The following is a 19,053-nucleotide window of genomic DNA, read 5'->3' on the forward strand; positions in this document are numbered from 1 at the left end:
ATCTCAGCCCTGGTTGGGGCATGTGCAGGAGGCAACCAATCAATGTGTCTCTCTCACATCGATGTCTCTGTCTCTCCCCCCCTTCCACTCTGTCTAAAAATCAATGGAAAAATATCCTCGGGTGAGAATTAACAACAAAAAGGAACTCATATAACTCAATACCAAAAACAACCAATCCAATTAAAATATGGGCAGAGGCCCTGAATAGACACTTCTCCAAAGAGGACATACAGATGGTCAATAGACATATGAAAAGATGCTCAGCATCACTAATCATCAGGGAAATACAAATATAAACCACAGTGACATACCACCTCACACCTATCATAATGGCCATCATCAGTAAATCAATAAGTGCTGGCAAGGATGTGGTGAAAAGGGACCCCTTGATCACTTTTAGTGGGAATGCAGATTGATACATCCACTATGAAAACCAGTATGGAGGATCCTAAAAAATAAAAATTGGAACTGCCTTGAGACTCAGCAATTGCATTTCTGGGAATATATCCAAAGGAACCAAAAATACTAATTCGAGAGAATATATGCATTCCTATATTTATTGCAGTGTTACTTACAATAGCTAAGATATGGAAGCAACCCAAGCACTCATCAATAGACAAGTGGATAAACAAGATTGGTACATATATACAGTGGAATATTACTTGACCATAAAAAAGAATGAAACCTTACCATTTGAGACAGCATATTTGTACCTAGAGGGTATTATGCATAGTGAATTAAGTCCATTAGAGAAAGACAAATACCATATGCTTTCACTTACATGTGGAGTCTAAAGAGCAAAATAAACAAATAAAATAGAAACAGACTCAGATACAGAGAGCAGACTAATGGTTGCCAGAGGGTAAGGTGGTTAGGGGACTGGCTGAAAAAGTTGAAGGGATTAAGAAATACAAATTGGGCCCTACCCAGTCTAGCTCAGTGGATAGAGCATCGGCCTGTGGACTGAAGTCCTGGGTTTGATTCTGGTCAAGGGCACATGCCTGGGTTGTGGGCTTGATCCCCAGTAGGAGATTGAGCAGGTTGGTGTGTAGGAGGCAGCTGACCAATGATGCTTATCATTGATATTTCTGTCTCTCCCTCTCCCTCTCTGAAACCAATAAAAATATATTTTAAATAGTTTTAAAGAAATACAAATTGGTAGTTACAAAATAGTCATGGAAATGTAAAGTACAGCATAAGTGATATAGTCAATAATATTGTAATGCCTCTGTATGGTGCCAGGAGGGTACTAGAAATATTGGGGAAAATGCTTTGTAAAGTCTAACCACTATGCTGTTTACTTGACACTAATACAAAATAATTTTGAATGTAAACAGCACAACTGAAAAATAAAATTTTAGAAGAAAAAAAGAATATTAAATGAATTCCAGAAATAAGCAATTCATAAATTTTATTTTATTTTTATTTCTTTTTTATCTTTATTGTTGAGAGTATTACATATGTCCCCTGTTGCTCCCCTCCACAAAGTTCCCACCCCATCACAGGCTTTCACCACCCTATTGTCTGTGTTCATGGGTAATGCATATATGCACGTAAGTTCTTCGGTTAATCTCTTCCTGCCATCCCACTACCACTGCCCTTCCCTCTGAGCTTCATCAGTCCTTTCCATGTTTCCATGCCCCTAGTTCTATTTTATTCATCAATTTATGTTATTCATTAGATTCCACATATAAGTGAGATCATGTGATATTGTCTTTCTCTGACTGGCTTATTTCACTTAGCATAATAATTTCCAGGTCCCTCCATACTGTCTGAAAGAGTAAGAGGTCCTTCTTTTTTACAGCTGCATGGTATTCTATTGTGTAAATGTACACAGCTTTTTTATCCACTCATCTGCTGATGGGCACTTGGGCTGTTTCCAGATCTTAGCTATTGTAAATTGTGCTGCTATGGACATAGGGGTGCATACATTCTTTCTGATTGGTGTTTCAGGCTTCTTAGAATATATTCCCAGAAGTGAGATCACAGGATCAAATGGCAGTTCCATTTTTTAATTTTTTGAGGAAACTCCACACTGTTTTCCATAGTGACTGCACCAGTCTGCATTCCCTCCAGCAGTGTACTAGGGTTCCTTTTTCTCCACAGTCTCACCAGCACTTGTTGTTTGTTGATTTATTGATGGTAGTCATTCTGTCAGGTGTGAGGTGATACCTCATTGTCATTTTAATTTGCATTTTTCTGATGATTAGTGATGTTGAAACCAACATCATAGTCAAGGAGCAAAGACTAAAAGTGTTTCCCTTAAGAACAGGAACAAGACAGGGATATCTGTTTTCACCACTCTTATTTAACATAGTACTGGAAGTTCTAGCTACAGCAGTCAGACAAGAAGAAAAGATAAAAGGCATTAAAATTGTTAAGGAGGAAGTAAAACTGTCATTATTCACAGATGACATGATATTACACATGGAAAACCCTACAGAATCCGCCAAAAACCTACTAGACTTGATAAGCGCGTTTGGCAAAGTAGCAGGATACAAAATTAATATCCAGAAATCAATGGCATTTTTATACACCAATAATGATCTCTCTGAAAGAGAAACTAAAAAAAAAAAAAAAAAATCCCTTTTATTATTGCAAATAAATAAATAAATAAGCAAAGATAGGAATTAATTTAACCAGGGAGGTGAAAGACCTGTACTAGAAAAACTACTGGACATTGAAAAAAGAGATAGAGGAAGCTACAAATAAGTGGAAGAATATACCGTGTTCATGGATTAGAATGAGGTAACATCATTAAAATGTCCATACTACCCTGAGCAATCTAATTCTATAGATTCAATGCAATGCCTATTAAAATACCAATGACATATTTCACAGATCTAGAACAAATACTCCAAAAATGTATATGGAACAAAAAAAGACCCCGAACAGCCACAGATATCTTGAGAAAGGAGAACAAAGTTGGAGGTATCAAAAGACAATATCAGGTTATACTACAAAGCCATGTTTTATTGTTAATCAAAACAGCCTGGCACTGGTACAAGAATAGGCATATAGATCAGTGGAACAGAACTGAGAACCCAGAAACTGACCCAAGCCATTATGCTCAATTAATATTTGACAAATGAGTCAAGAGCATATAAGGGAGTAAAGAGAGTTTCTTCAATAAATGGTGCTGGGAAAATTGGACAGGTACATGCAAAAAAAATGAAACTAGATCACCAACTTATACCATACACAAGAATAAACTAAAAATGGATAAAAGACTTAAATGTAAGTCGTGAAACCATATAAATCCTAGAAGAAAATATAGGCAGCAAAACCTCAGACATCTCCTGTAGCAGAACTTTCACCAATAAATCGCCTAGGGCAGTGGTCAGCAAACTCATTAGTCAACAGAGTGGCAAACCACGACTCGCGAGCCGCAGTTTGCCGACCACTGGCCTAGGGCAAGATAAACAAAGGAAAAAATAAATAAATGGGACCACATTAAACTAAAAAGTTTCTGCACAGCTAAAGAAACCATCAAAATGAAAAGGGAAACCCACTGTTTGGGAGAACATATTTGTCAATAATACATCTGATGGGTTAATTTCCAAAATATATAAAGTACTCATATAACTTAACAAAAGGAAGACAATCTAATTTAAAAATGGGCAGAGGACATGAATAGACACTTGCCCAAAGAGGACATACAAATAAATGGCCAAGAGACTTGAAAAAATGCTCAGCAATTCATTGTGCACCATTCTAAGTAGCATGATTAAACCTCAGTGTGAATCATCCCTTTGTCCAGCATATTCACATTGTATACTAGTATACTACCTGCCTATAGTCACTTAGTAGCCATTTGGTTATCAGATCAACTATTCAGGTATCACAGTGCTTTTGTTGAAGCAACCCTTATAGTAGCCTAATGCTATATCACAATGCCTACATTCGTTCACCTCAGTTCATCTCATTACGTAGGCATTGTCATCTCACATCATCACAAGAAAGGTGATGAGTACAGTATATTGAGAGAGACCACATTCACATAACTTTTATCACAGCATATTGTTATAATTGTGCTATTTTATTGTTAATCTCTTACTGTGCCGAGTTTACTAGTATAAATTAAACTTTATTATAAGTATGTATATACAGGGAAAAACATAGTATATATAAGGTTCAGTATTATCTGCAATTTCAGGCATTCTAATGTGTCCCCCAGAGATAAGGGGGGACTGCTGTATTCCATTTCTGAGCAAAGCCTTTTTTATCTAGATTAAAAAAATTGAGCTATAATTTTATTTTTTTGCAACCTAAATCTTTATTTAGTGGTATATGAATTTAAGTTTTCCCTATCATTTAACGTTCTGATTTTTTGTTGAATATTAGAGATCGTTTATTAAAGCTGGTGACAATGAAACAAAGGCTGGGGAAATGAGCCTAGGTAGGCTGCTTTGGTTCACTGAAATTCAGAGAATAAGGGGCCTTGAGAATAGATTCAGGGAGTTTGGCTGGAATGAACTGCAGCTGCCCATTGCTGCCCTGGTTGCAAGCCTCATGGGGCCCTTTAGAGTTTAGGAGATGCATTCCTGTGGGGAAAAAAGGAGGGGGGCAGCGTGTGGGTGTGCTCCTGAGAGGGAGAGAAAGCCTGATTCTTTTTATTAGTATGGATATCTGAAAAAATTAGGCCAAAAAAAATCCTGTGTGATTTTTTTAACCACAGTGTTACTGTTACTGTTACTAATATATAGTAACAAAAATCCTTAACTATTTATAAATTTCAATTTTTACTGTTTTAATTCTGTAGATCAGGTGAAGACTAAATATGTCATATAGAATGCCTGGTGAAGATTCTGAATATGTTTTTAATATGTGGGCACTAAGTATTTTATAAAATACTAGAGGCCCGTTGCACGAAATTCATGCATGGGGGGGAGGGGGGTGTCCCTCAGCCCAGACTGCACCATCTCCAATCTGGGACCTCTTGGGGGATGTCCGACTGCCAGTTTAAACTGGCAGTCAGACATCCCTCTCACAATCCAGGACTGCTGGCTCCCAACTGCTCGCCTGCCAGCCTTCCTGATTGCCCCTAACTGCTTCTGCCTGCCAGCCTGATCACCCCCTAACCACTCCCCTGCCAGCCTGGTTGATGCCTAACTGCTCCCCTGCCAGCCTGTTTGCCCCTAACTGCCCTGCTCTGCAGGCCTGCTCACCCCTAACTGCCCTTCCCTGCAGGCCTGGTCGCCCCTAACTTCCCTCCTCTGCCGGCCTGGTCACCCCTAACTGCCCTCCCCTGCAGGCTTGATCACCCCCAACTGCCCTCCCTTGCAGGTCTGGTCCCTCCCAACTGCCCTCCCCTGCTGGCCATCTTGTGGCAGCCATCTTGTGTCCACATGGGGGCAGCCATCTTGTGTGTTGGAGTGATGGTCAATTTGCATATTACTCTTTTATTAGATAGGATAGAGGTCTGGTGCACGGGTGGGGGCCAGCTGGTTTGCCCTGAAGGGTGTCCCAGATCAGGGTGGGGGTTCCCTTGGGGTGTGGGGCAGCCTGGGTGAGGGTCCTCTGGTGGTTTGCAGGCTGGCCATGCCCTCCAGTGACCCAAGCGGAGGCCCTGGTATCTGGGATTTATTTATCTTCTATAATGGAAACTTTGTAGCCTAGAGCAGAGCCAAGCCTCCTGCTTGATCTGTAGCCATAGCCATTTTTGTTGGGATTTATTTATCTTCTATAATTGAAACTTTGTAGCCTTGAGTGGAGGCCTAGGCCTACCAAGGTGTGCGGAAAGCTTGGCTTCCTCCATTACCGGGGAAACCCAAGACTCCTGCTCGCTTTGTTGCTGCAGCCATCTTGGTTGGGTTAATTTGCATACTCACTCCTGATTAGCTGGTGGGCATGGCTTTGTGGGTGTAACGGAGGTATGGTCAATTTGCATATTACTCTTTTATTAGATAGGATTTACCAAGATTTTATTTTGATGACATACAGTTTTTATCCTAAGTCAGTTTCTATTCTAATAAAGTAGTTGTAAAAATAGAAGTTAGCAGTCAACTAGAAACTGATGTTTGTGAATTTTCACCCAGTCGGTATGGCTTAGCAGTTGTCGACCTAGGAAACAAAAGGTCACCTGGTCAGGGCACATGTCCCGATTGTGGGCTTGATCCCCAGTAGAGGGGTACGTGCAGGAGGCAGCCAACTGATACTCTTCTCTCTCATCGATGTTTCTATCTCTCTATCCCTCTCCCTTTCTCTCTAAAAAATCAATCAAAACATATTTTTAGATGTTTGTGAATTTCAGATGTGCACATTTTTTATCTTTTATTGTTTTGAGGAAAAATTTTTTCTTTTTCTTTTAATTTTAGTAAAAAATCCCAGAAATGGGATGAAATGAACATCCTGGCGACATATCATCCAGCAGACAAAGACTATGGTTTAATGAAAATAGATGAACCAAGCACTCCATACCACCGGTAATGTTTTGTAGACATCATTCCTTTTTTGACTTATTTACATTTTGCATTTGATATGAACTTCTGGATAACAGCTGATTTGAATTTGTTTGTTTTTATATGTGTTACTGGAGCACTAACTAATAACCCAACTGCAAATTTTGTGTAATAATATAACTAATATGTAACTTTAAAATCGGCTTGTTTGCTTCCAAAATAGAAATCAGTCTCTGCAGAAAATAACTTCACAGATGTTAACTATTTTTTAACCCATTCAAAGACAAGTGGTCATTAATACTGTTTGATGTCCTTCTTTTTTACTTACATAATATTGTAGTTTAGATAAGTGCATTGTTATTGTTGGCAATTTTGAGTCTTCCAAGATTTTTAAAATAATAGTGTGTGGCAGTGATTAGTATAAAAACAAAAATAATATGCTAATAAGCATTTTGAGAAGATGGTGTTCTAGAAATACCTAATGCAGAGCATGCCTTAATTTGTATCGAAAAAATAAAGATTTTCAGGACTGAAATATTTTGTCATTGAAGTGTAAGTTCATAAATCCGGAAGTTATTGTTAAAATAGAGTTAAGAAATTCTGTTTTAAATCAATGGATGAAATCTTTGGAAGAAGCGAAGTTGAGATAAATTGATGATAACAAAAACAGTAAAAAGAATAAACATGATGATTTTGGCAAGGGTAGAAAGAAATAAGGAAATAGGAAGTACAAATACTGAAACACTAATACTAATAAACTTGAGGGAAGAAATAGACATATTATTTATGAAAAGTTTATATTGTTTTCTCCTAATTACAGATATACTTTAAAACATATCTTAAAACATTTATTGTACCAGAAGCCAAAGTCGGGGTTTTTTTCCTTTTCAATAAAAGTAGTAGACTATTTTGTAACTACCAATTTGTACCTCTTAATCCCTTCACTTCTTTCACGGTATATAAAAGTACAGTATAGGGAATATAGTCAATATGTATGGTGCTAGGTGGGTAGTGGAAATTTCAGGGGGAACACTTTGTAAAAGCATGATTGTCTAACCACTATGTTGTATACCTAAAGACTTTAGATCTAACATGATTCAAAAAAATAGCTGTACTCATTATTTTTAAAATATAATAAATCAGAATGGTAGATGAACTGTATCCAGCATGGCCAGTGGTGAACCTGAGGAGGGGCAGTGAACGATTAAAGAAGACACACAAGAGAATATAGTTGGGACCAGGTAGATCACTGTGCCTGGATGTGGAAACAGTGACACAGCCTGTAAGCCAAAGCTTTATTTAAATTATAGTCAGATCACACAAAGCAAAACAAGGGCAAGATGTTTACAGTGTTCTTGGGAATTTCAAATCTGCTTCTTTCCTGGTTTTGCCATTCTCTGAACTCTATCAAGCTTTGTTATGGCAGCACTTGCTGCACCCCCCACAGCCCACATCCCTTAGCTACTTAGGACTGCAGGGTCAGACTATAAGGTCAAGCTTACAACCATAGCCTTTTGGCTGTAATTGTGCTGGGTGGGAGGGCTTTGCCCTCCACGCTGGGACTTGTATGTGGCTTTGCCACAAGTCAGTCCAAGGCTTGATCCTGCCTGAACACTGCAGCCACTCTCCACAGGTAGATACGCTTTTTTTTCTCTCTCTTTACCTTACCCATATTCTTCCTCTGAGAGTCTCGAAAGTTATTTGGTCCCTAAATGATTGAGGCTGTGTATATGTACAGATATATGTGCTTACTTTTTCTTGATGTGGTGCTCAGTTTTACTAGCTCTTTTTTTTCTTGGAGAGCTGTTTGTTGGTTTGTTTGTTTTTAAGATGCTTTTTATAGCCATGGCCATTGTTGCTCAGTGATGAGTGTTGGCCCACACATCAAAGGATTGCGGGTTCGATCCCTGGCCCCATTCGGGCACATGCAGGAGACAACCAATACATGTGTCTCACATCAATGTTTCTTCCCCCCGCCCACCCCATATACTCTCTCTGAAAAGCAATGGAAAAATATCCTCAGGTGAGGAATAAAAAAAAAAGGTAGGTTTATAGTGTTTGTATGGAAAATAAGACAATAAATATTTTGTTATTTTTACCTAACCTTATGTCTGCATAGATCCCTTTGTCTCATCTTCAGGTTATGTAACAGTACATATTCTAAAATAGACAGTGAGGTGGTTTTGTGTGTTTGTTTTTGCATTATTTGTCCCCCCACCCCCACCCCCACTGGATGGAATAATCGAAGTATTTTTTTCAGATGGTTTGATTTTCAATATTTATCTTCATGGTTGCAGTAGTGTTGTTGTTTTTTAATCATTTACTTTTAAATATTTGCATTGAATTGAAACTAAAACTTCAAAGATGACAACAGAGCTATAAATGTCTTGGTATTTTAAGTAAGTCAATTGGATTATATTTACCTTGTTTTTCTTCTTGAGAAATTATAGTTCTGTTATTAATTATAATCTGCTTGTTGTCCTAGTATGATAGGTGATGATGAAGATGCATTGAGTGATTCAGAAAACACTGAAGCCCTGACCCCAGATACGTTAGCTAAGAAGTAAGTACTGATGACTATAAAGCATTTTCACTTACGCTGTTTTTAATTGTGCAGCGTTAAAGGCATTTTACTTGTACAAGTGTAAATAAAAAGCATGTGCTAAGTATATCTGGATTTTTCATAACAACTTTTATAGTCTTGTTTCTAGATTAAAATCAAGGTATGCAGGTGACAGAAAGATTAGAGTACCAGAGCCTAATACACTGATTGTGGTTTGTTTGTTTTTTTAATATCCTGCCTCCTGAGTTTTAACGATGAATGTGAGAAAGGCAAAAATAACTGAATTTCTAAACAAAAGCTCTATTTCTTTGCTGTTCATTGATTTCTCACCCTCCAGTCTTCTTGTTGCATTTTGGTTTCTACACCCATGTTCACTCTCTTGCTTTTTATTTTCCTCATCAAGTTATAGCTAGTATGTTAATGACCTTATGTTAATGATGTTTTAATGGTACTCAAAAGTTGAACAAGTCACTGAGTTAATATAAGAATATCAGAGTGTTGATTTCTTTGCAAATGATTGTTTAGATTAGCTGCTGCTGAAGGCTCGGAGCCAAAGTATCAGGTTCATGTACAAGAAAGCAGTGAAGATGAAGACAGTGACCTCTCACCTGAAGAACAAGGTAGTTTATTTCCTGTTCTGCTTTCAGCATTATGCTAATAATTTTTGCTTAAAATAAACCCATTATTTGGAAGATTGTAAAATGGTTGTTGTTTTTTTTTGGAAAGTGGATAAGGGAGATTGAGAGCAACATATTTAAATTCAAATTCTACTTATGTGTGTTTATTGTATTGACAGTCTTTTTCACCTCGATATCAAGAATTTGGGAAAATATTACCATCTTTAAAGTAATTATTGGTGTTCCTTTGTACTTTTTTTTTTTTCCTTTGTACTTTTCTTAGCGCCTGGCATAGAGTAGATGCTCAGTAAATATTTATTAGATTAATTATTTTAGAGTCATTGAGTGTTTGGGTGGTCTTAAAGTGGATAGAAATAAAAGCTAATTTGCAAGGTGTTTGTACTTTTTCTGTTTCAAGGCAGAAAAACTTAATGATCCCAGATAGTCAGGCATAGTAAGAAGATTTTTATTAGGTTCCATCATACAAAGAACGATAGTGTCATAGGAAAGAAGATAAAGATAACCTCTCAACAAGGATGGAAAAGGCCTTTGTAGCCCATATAGCACGTATACAGTTAAGGCATTGCTATCTACTCATTGTTTCTGTTTTTACAGTAACAGCGGTTATGTATGGAGGTTTGGAGAGAAGGAAGATATTTCACCTTGCTTTTTATACCTTTTGAACCATATGAATGCAGAATCTTTTTAAGAATTAAAAGTTGTTTATATAATTTAAACTATTTTTAAAAGGAAAAAAAACCACAAGCCTATGTGTAGAAAAAAAAGATGCAAGAAAGACCCACATACCCTCACAGAAAAAGAAAGAAAAGAGTAGCAGTGTACTTGGAGCTTTGAAATGTGGGGACTACCTATATTGTAAAAGAAGTTCAGAATCTTTGTCATAGGCAGCTGCTAAGATATAATTTGCTATTCCTTCCTCACATCCTTAAAATATAGCTTATTCAATGAAATTATGATGGACTGAGCCTGTTGTACAAAATAGAAATTTTACGAATAGCAAAATCTCAAGTTGTATTATATTTTTTTGTACCCACAGTGACTTCCTGACTTATATTTTCCCAACATATACCCCAAAAGACCTTTAAAAGGGTTTCAGATAGAAAATCTATATCTTGTTTTCTTCATTATTCTCTGAAAACATGATCTATTGAGAACAGGGAATTTATTATTAACCTATACTGTATTGACATTTTTCGTTAAGGGTTTTTTCTTTAAATTGTACTTCTGGGAATTAGCCAGCAGGGGGAACTATTGAGTAGTTGGCAATTTCACATGTTCAGTTTCCACTAGTAGAGTTACTGATGTGTATATATGTATAGATGTTTATTACTTATAAACAAATTACATGTCTTAAAAAGCCTTGTTTATTGACAAATTTTTAGAAAAAATGTCTTGTAACTGATAGCATAACAATTAAGATACTGGCTATGGAGTCAGACAGACCTAAGTTTGTACCCCAGGTATGTCACTTGTGTAATTTGCTTAATTTCTCTGAATCTACATTTCCTCATTTATAAATCGGGAGCTTTAGAAATACTGAGAGCCATTGGTATTAAATTACATAAAGAGTTTAAAGCACTTAGCACTGCTTCTTGGCATATTATAAGTGCCCAGTAAATATTAACTTTTAAGAACTTATATATATTCTCCATTATATTAGTTTGTAGGATAGTAAAAGAAAATACAAAAAGGATAATTCACTTGTCTAGTCCATGTGGTTAGTTCATTATTATTACATCTGGACCTGAAACCTGAATGCCCTTGTACTCTGCATTATGTTGCTCTGCCATACAAGGATTATAGATAAAATGAATATATTCAAAGAAGACTAAGACCATTTGTATATTAGCAGCTTTCTATGAAGTGAATAGAAATTTATTAAATTATGTAATAAATTTTGAGTATTCCAAAACTAGAATATATCTATAACAAGCAAAACCAAGTTTATTATCTCTTAAAATTAAAAAGAAATAATTTTCTTAGACTATAAATATAATTCACAAAAAAAATACTATAATATCAACTCCTAGGAATAAGGAACTACAAATTAAAAATGTCATGGTACCTTTCTTTCCTTTTAGATCAACAAGGATTAAAAAGAATGATAATACCTCTTTCGGAGTGAATGTGGAGAAATAGGTTACTCATATTACTGTTGGTGGGCATGAAAAATGAAAACTAAAAACAAAACATCTTTTGATCTAGAAATTCATTTTCCCAGTGTTTAATTTTTTTAAACATTTTAAATGAAATCCCTTTTAATATACATGTGTACATAAAATTACAAAAATAAAAAGTGCACAAGAGTATTCCCCTTTACTAAATGTGATGTTTCAGGTTTTTTTTTGTTCTACTTTTTTTCTTTAAATGCTAGTTGTGACTCACTAAATAGTCATGAAGCACAGTTTGAAACCACCCTAGTTAATATTACGAAGATAATAGAACAAATACACAAAAATGTATGTATATTACATCATAAAAAAACATTGAAAATATAAAGAGGGAAATCAGGAATCTATGATCAAGAATAGGGGATAAAATTGTAACTCATACTTTATAATCATTTTTAAATTATGTAAACCTGCTCTGTACATGGCAGAATTTCACTATGCTTCTCTCATGAAATTGTGTTACTTTGTAATGAGAAAAAGTGTTACCTTTTTAGTAAATTTATATAGTATAGGAGGCAATTAGAATGTTTTATTTCGCCCTGACCGGTTTGGCTCAGTGGATAGAGCGTCGGCCTGCGGACTGAAGGGTCCCAGGTTCGATTCCGGTCAAGGGCATGTACCTTGGTTGCGGGCACATCCCCAGTAGGGAGTGTGCAGGAGGCAGCTGATCGATGTTTCTCTCTCATCGATGTTTCTAACTCTCTATCCCTCTCCCTTCCTCTCTGTAAGAAATTAATAAAATATATTTAAAAAAAAAAAGAATGTTTTATTTCTTTATATTGTACTACATCATCTGAATACTTAAAGGCATAACTAAAAATTTAGTCATGAGAACTTGGTCTTTTTAATGGTCTTTTTTTTTTTTTTTCTTAATTTCATTCCTCTTTACAATATGGTACTCTGAAAGAGTAAAACAAATCACAAAATAATCTATAAGCAGTGAAGAAGAAAGATACTTGGCAAGATCTTTATGGAATGCTGAAATGGATGTTGGTCTCAGAACTTCCCTGAAAGTGATTGATGAGTGGTGATATGAACTATAAATGCCTATAAAACATAAGTATACATAATGATAAAAACTTGGAATTAGAGGACATTGAGAAAGTACTTTGAATAGCCGTATTCTGAGAGATTTCTATTTCTTTGTGCCTTTTTGGCATTAAAATGTTTTTATGAATGCCATAATAAAACTATGGTGAATGAGTTTGAATGCTCTCTTGTTTGACAAAATAAATAGTTGGCAATTTTTATATCAACCCCTTTTTGTTTTTTTAATTTACGGGTCTAAGAAATTTTAAAATCTTAGAATTATTTCTTCATAAACAGTTGATCTTTAAAATGCTGTCTGTTAATTAACTATGATCAGCTATGTTTATTTGTTGCTTGTTTAATGTTTCTATGGTGAATATAAATAAAAGAATAGTCCATAATTACTTCACTATAATAACTATAATAACAGGTTTTTCTTAAAATTAACTCTGGGGATGAGGTTGTGTTTTTAGCCAGTATTGTTTTAAATCCTAGTAATTTCTTAATGAATAGTAAGAATTCCTTAAAGAAATTTTTTTCTTAATTATAAAAATAAAAACTTGAAAATATTAAAATTATCCCATAGTTTCTTGGCCCAGAATTAGCCACTGTTACTTATTTTCTCTCCATGTGTATGCATGCACATATATGCAGGCTTTGTATGTAATTACTACCAACTCTATTATTTTATTACATAATACTCATCAATTTCTACTCAGATTATCAATACACATACACACACACACACACACACACACACACACACACACACGGTATTATAGTTTGCTTTTTTTCCCCATTCAACTCATTCTGGAAAGTTTTTCAATATCTTTAAATATTCTTCACAAATAGAGCTACTAAATGGCTTTATTCCTGTATTCCAATTAAGACATACCTAAACCATCTAAAGCAGAAGTTGACAAACTTTTTCTGTAAAGACTAGAAAGTAAATATTTCCGGTTTTATAGGCCATATTGTTCTATTGCAACTACTCAGTTCTGCCTTTGAGCACAAAAACAACCTTAAGCATTACAAAAACAAACGAGCGTCACTTTGTTTGGGCAGTAACAACAGATATAGGCTGTAAAGTTTGCCAGTCCTTGAGCTAAAGACTTCCTAAGTCTATTTGTATTTTACAGAAAAAAAGCGACAGTTTGAAATGAAAAGGAAGCTTCACTACAATGAAGGACTGAATATGAAATTAGCTAGACAATTAATTTCAAAAGACCTACATGAAGATGATGAAGATGAAGAAATGTTAGAGAGTGCAACTGGAGAAAGTATGAATATGGAAGACTCAAATCAAGGTTAGATGTTTAAGAAATATTCCTGAGACTCTTGTAATCCTTTGTGCCTAAGTAATAGACTTTATTTTGCTTTAAACTTGAAGTACCTCAGAATATTTTGCTGGCATTCAATTATGCCAAAAGTTTCTAAAATTTAAACACCTGTGGCCAATCTCAAAATAACAAGGTTTTTATGCCCTGAGTTGATTTAAGACCATATTTTATATTACATGGCTATGTGTTTTGGTTTACTTGATTTTAAGCAATGATGTTTGCCTTCATATTAAGCTGTATTTTGTTTTTAATGTTTTAGATCCTGTTTGATATTTCATAATCTAAGTTAAGGTTTAAGGTTTTAAAAAGAAACGTTTTTAATATGGAAGATTTGTTTTATCCCTTTGGGTGCAAATTGTATGTTATGTTTTCAGTGTTGATTCTTTTGACTGTTGGATTGACAGGTTATTTGGCTAATTGGTTTTTTATAAATCCTCACCTGAGGATATTTTTTCCATTGGTTTTTTTAGAGAGAGTGGAAGGGGGCAGAGGGAGAGAGAAAAACATCATTTGTCTCTTGATTGGTTGCCTCTTGCACATGCTCTGAACCGGGGCCAGGAATGGAACCTACAACCCAGGTACATGCCCTTGACCCTTCGGTGCTCAGGCGATCTAACCATTGAGCAACACAGGCCAGTGCTTGTTTTGTTTTTTTAAGTCTCAGACAGTATGCCCCTGCAGCCTACCAACGCTAGATTTTATTTATTTATTTATTTATTTATTTATTATTTTTTTAATATATTTTATTGATATTTTACAGAGAGGAAGGGAGAGGGATAGAGAGTTAGAAACATCGATGAGAGAGAAACATTGATCAGCTGCCTCATGCACACCTCCTACTGGAGATGTGCCCGCAACCAAGATACATGCCCTTGACCGGAATCGAACCAGGGACCCTTCAGTCCGCAGGCCGACGCTCTATCCACTGAGCCAAACCGGTTTCGGCTATTTATTTATTTTTAACAAGCTGTTATTTTGGTATTCCATGAAGGTGAATCTTCTACACCACTAATGCAGATGTTGTGCCTGTTTACCTACTCTTTGTAGTTGCAAACTGATGCTTTTCAGTGGAGATGTAACTTTATTTGTTGTGCTTTGGATGGCTAAGTCTTAGGAAAGTAAATTATTATATTGTTTTGGTGAGCATATGTGAAAATAAGTGATTCTGTGATAGAATCTGATAACTGTCTCATTATAATAAAAATACTATTACAGTATTTTTTGATATTCCGTATTAAGCTTTATTTAGCCTTTTATATAGTTTGTTTTCTGTTTTGTTTTTTAATTTTTATTTATTGATGTTAGAGGAAGAGAGGAATGGAGAGAGACAAAGAAAAAAAACATCAATTTGTTGTCTCACTTATTTATGTATTCACTGATTGATTCCTGACCTGGTATCAAACCTGAAACCTTGGCATATTGGGATGGTGCTCTAACCAACTGAGCTACCCAGCCAGGGTGATACAGTTTACTTTATTCAGCATTTCATTTCCATTTTATACACTATAATCTGTTTAGCTTATATTTAACTTGAACAAACTTTATTTTGAATAATAGTTAATATGTTTTTTAAAATTTATTACCCATTTTTAGTTGGCCTTTCTCCTAATTGGCCTTTGTTTCCCATTTGCCTATATCTTAGTGATTTATTTTGATGTATTAAAAATGAATGTTTCTTTGGTTATGGGTTTTCATCAGTTTCTGCTCAGACTTTCAATATCAATTCTTAATGACTCTGGTCAAACACTGTGAATACTTACCTTATTTGCCTCTGGGAATTTGCACCAGCAACACTGTGCCAAAGGTTAAAGGGATTTCTTTTTTTAAACCACAGCTTTTGAAAAGTAGCTCTTTTTGTCTTTCTAGTTGTAAGAAATTAGATTTCACACATACAGTACATAAATATATTTTATCATTTAATGATAATGATTAAAATTTGTATTAGCTCAGTGCTTTGTTTTTCTTCATTGGAGATGAAGTACTACTTACATGGGAATATGTTTTATCTAGCTTCATAAAGTACACAAAGATAAAAAGACTACAAAATAAACAGGGAAGAAAGTTCCTTATTTATCCTCTACCCTTTTGGGTTTAAAAAAATATATCAGCTTTTAAAATCTCCAGATTTTATAGAACCCATTACTTTTTTAGCAATATTCTTCTCCTCCCTCTCCCCTGACCTCTGTTTTATTATTGTTTTTATTTTTAAAAAGTGGCATATTTAGAATCTGAAGAAATATTTTATAATTTTGATATCATAAATGCCAATCTTTTTATAGCTTTGGGTATTTGAGTTGTAATTAACTCAACTATCCACCTTTGCTTTACTCACAGAAATGTCATTCTGAAACCTTTTTGTCTTGTTACCAAGTCGACACTCCAGTTCTGCTCTTTAGAATATTTAGGGGGTATGCAGATTCATTCATATCAGACTACTTTCCCTACATGAAATATACCATATTTGTTTTTTAGATCTTTTTATTTGTTAATCATCAATGGCAGTGGAAGGGAACTTTAGCTCAGGGAGTTCCCAGGTTGACAATATACAACAAACAAATTATGTTGATTGTTTTTCTTTTATCTTTGCAGGATCTACTACAGGTGACCAACTGCAAAACAAATCACAGAGTTCATAGAAGAGATTTGTTCAACATTCATTGTTGATACAACCCCTGTTACTATACTTTACTGCTCTTGTTATCTACAATTCATGACTTAAGTACCAAAATGCATACCAATGTTGCCAAGAATTAAATAACTTTAGAGACTAATTAGACTTGAAAATGCCTAATTGATATATATATATATATTATTGTGCCTAGTACTTCACCACAAATACAGCATAATATCATCAGTCCAAAACTGCATTACTTTTTTAAGAACACTGGTTAATTTGTATAAGATATTACATAGCTCTTTATGCTTTAGAGGTTAAATAATATCTTGGGAAGCGGGAGGGGATTTAATTTATTTTCTTCACTTCTAGATGTCATAGCTCGCATAAAAATTTTTTAAGTCAAAATCCAATTGGAACAACAGATTATATAGGCTGATATTCAATCTGAAAAGTATTTTAACACATTTCAACTTGATTTTTCTCTTTAAATAAAAAAGATTACAAGAATTACTATTGCATTTTCTGGCCTACTACCTTTAAAATTCCTTTTGAGTTTGTCTATGTTTTCAGGGAAAGGATTAAACTTTTTCCTCACCAAAACTAGATTTATTCACAAATAAATTATCAGGTTAAACTTGCACTAATGTCTGCTTTTTTTTGTACACTTGATTGGCAGACTTCAGATCAGTTTTTTTACAAATATAATTCTAGTATAGTTTCAGCATTCCCTTTATATGTCTGTCCTAACCACCTGCCTTTGTTTCCTACTCCTTTCCACATATATGCACACAATAATCCTTTACCTTTTTAAAGGACTAGAGGCCCAGTACATATATTTGTGCACCAGTGGGGTCCCTTGGCCTGGCCTGTGGGGATTGGGCCAGAATCAGCAGTCTGACATCCCGCAAGGGGTCTCAGATTGCGAGAGGGCGTAGTGGTGCATGAGTCTGTGCACCAGGCCTCTAGTATGCATATAAGATCTTTGGCTAATCTCTTTCCGCCCTCCCCCCTGCCCCTTCCCCTCTGAGATTCATTAGTCTGTTCCATATTTCCTGTGCATTGAGCATCTGCCCCCTGGTGGTCAGTGTGCGTCATAGCTACCAGTCGACTGGTTGCTTAGGCTTTTATATATATAGATCATAAAGATTGCTGTAACATTAGGAACTCGTCCTTCTCTCACATATTCTATCATTTGTTGCAACAATGAAAATCTTATTTAGACTATCAATGCCTATTTTTTTTTCTTCTAATATGTGGAGAAAATGGATTTAATAGCAGTACTATAAACAGGAAATACAATGCAACTGCAGAATTTCTACACCACTCTGATTTACAGCCTGCTAATTAATTTGCTATTACTAGTTTATTGTTTGACTTAAATAGACCTTAGGAAATAACTGAGGTTTTGTTTGCATGATGAGAGAATGGTGTGTAACTAGTGATATGAAGATAGTTCCTAATGAACACTTTTTAATTTAAAACTTTACTCTCTGCTTTAAGGGAATATAATAATGTATACTATGGCAAATGTATTTTATTCTTCTAACACAGTAAGATTGAGATTATCACACACATACACACACACACACACACACACACACACACACACACACCGGAATGAAGTGCAGATCCTGTGTTTCTTGGTTTAATGATAGTTTCATTTTTAGTCAATTATTTGTATCTTAATTTTTTGTTAGAATCCATTATATGAACAGACTTTTAAATAATTTCTGTATATTGTACATATGAAATGGCTTTTACTGAACAGCTTATCTTCCACTTACAAGTTTATGGAAATATCAGTATGTCAAATAAATAAAAAGTGGGAGAGCCCTGGCCAGTGGTCAGTTGGTTGAGCGTCATCCGAAAGGTCACCTGGTTCGATTCCCAGTCAGGGCACATATCTAGATTACAGGTTCGATCTCTGGTCAGGGTACTTACGGGAGGCAACTGATCAACGTTTCTCACATCAATGTTTCTCTCCCTTCCTCTCTCTAAAAAATCAATAAAAACATTTTTTTAAAAACGGGATAATTATTTTCTGTTACAAGAATGTTATTTTGAAGATCTTTCTAAAATAAAATCCATTCAAAACAATTCTGAACTGCAGGTATAGTATTCTAATTATAACATGTTAGCTAATAGTAGCACCAAACTATTTCTTGAAACTTCAGTCCCAGGCAAACTCATTTCTCGTTTTTAAGAAATGTAGAGCCCTAGTGGTTTGGCTCAGTGGGTAGAGCGTCAGCCTGTGAACTGAAGGGTCCTGGGTTCGATTCCAGTCAAGGGCACAT

General features: G+C 35.3%; 1 protein-coding gene across 1 annotated transcript in view; it reads left to right on the forward strand.

Annotated features, from left to right (window-relative positions):
* Positions 1–18,595, forward strand: part of PPP1R2 (protein phosphatase 1 regulatory inhibitor subunit 2) — a 37,543-nt gene extending 18,948 nt beyond the window's left edge. The window contains exons 2-6 of the mRNA XM_080656702.1: positions 6,318–6,425; positions 8,887–8,964; positions 9,490–9,584; positions 13,942–14,109; positions 16,732–18,595. Coding sequence (XP_080512828.1) covers positions 6,318–6,425; positions 8,887–8,964; positions 9,490–9,584; positions 13,942–14,109; positions 16,732–16,778 — 496 coding nt within the window. The 3' untranslated portion in view covers positions 16,779–18,595. The remainder of the gene's footprint in view (positions 1–6,317; positions 6,426–8,886; positions 8,965–9,489; positions 9,585–13,941; positions 14,110–16,731) is intronic.
* Positions 18,596–19,053: the final 458 nt, after the last annotated feature.

The sequence above is a fragment of the Plecotus auritus genome (genome assembly GCF_963455305.1).
Source record: "Plecotus auritus genome assembly, chromosome: 2".
NCBI classification, from domain to species: Eukaryota; Metazoa; Chordata; class Mammalia; order Chiroptera; family Vespertilionidae; genus Plecotus; species Plecotus auritus.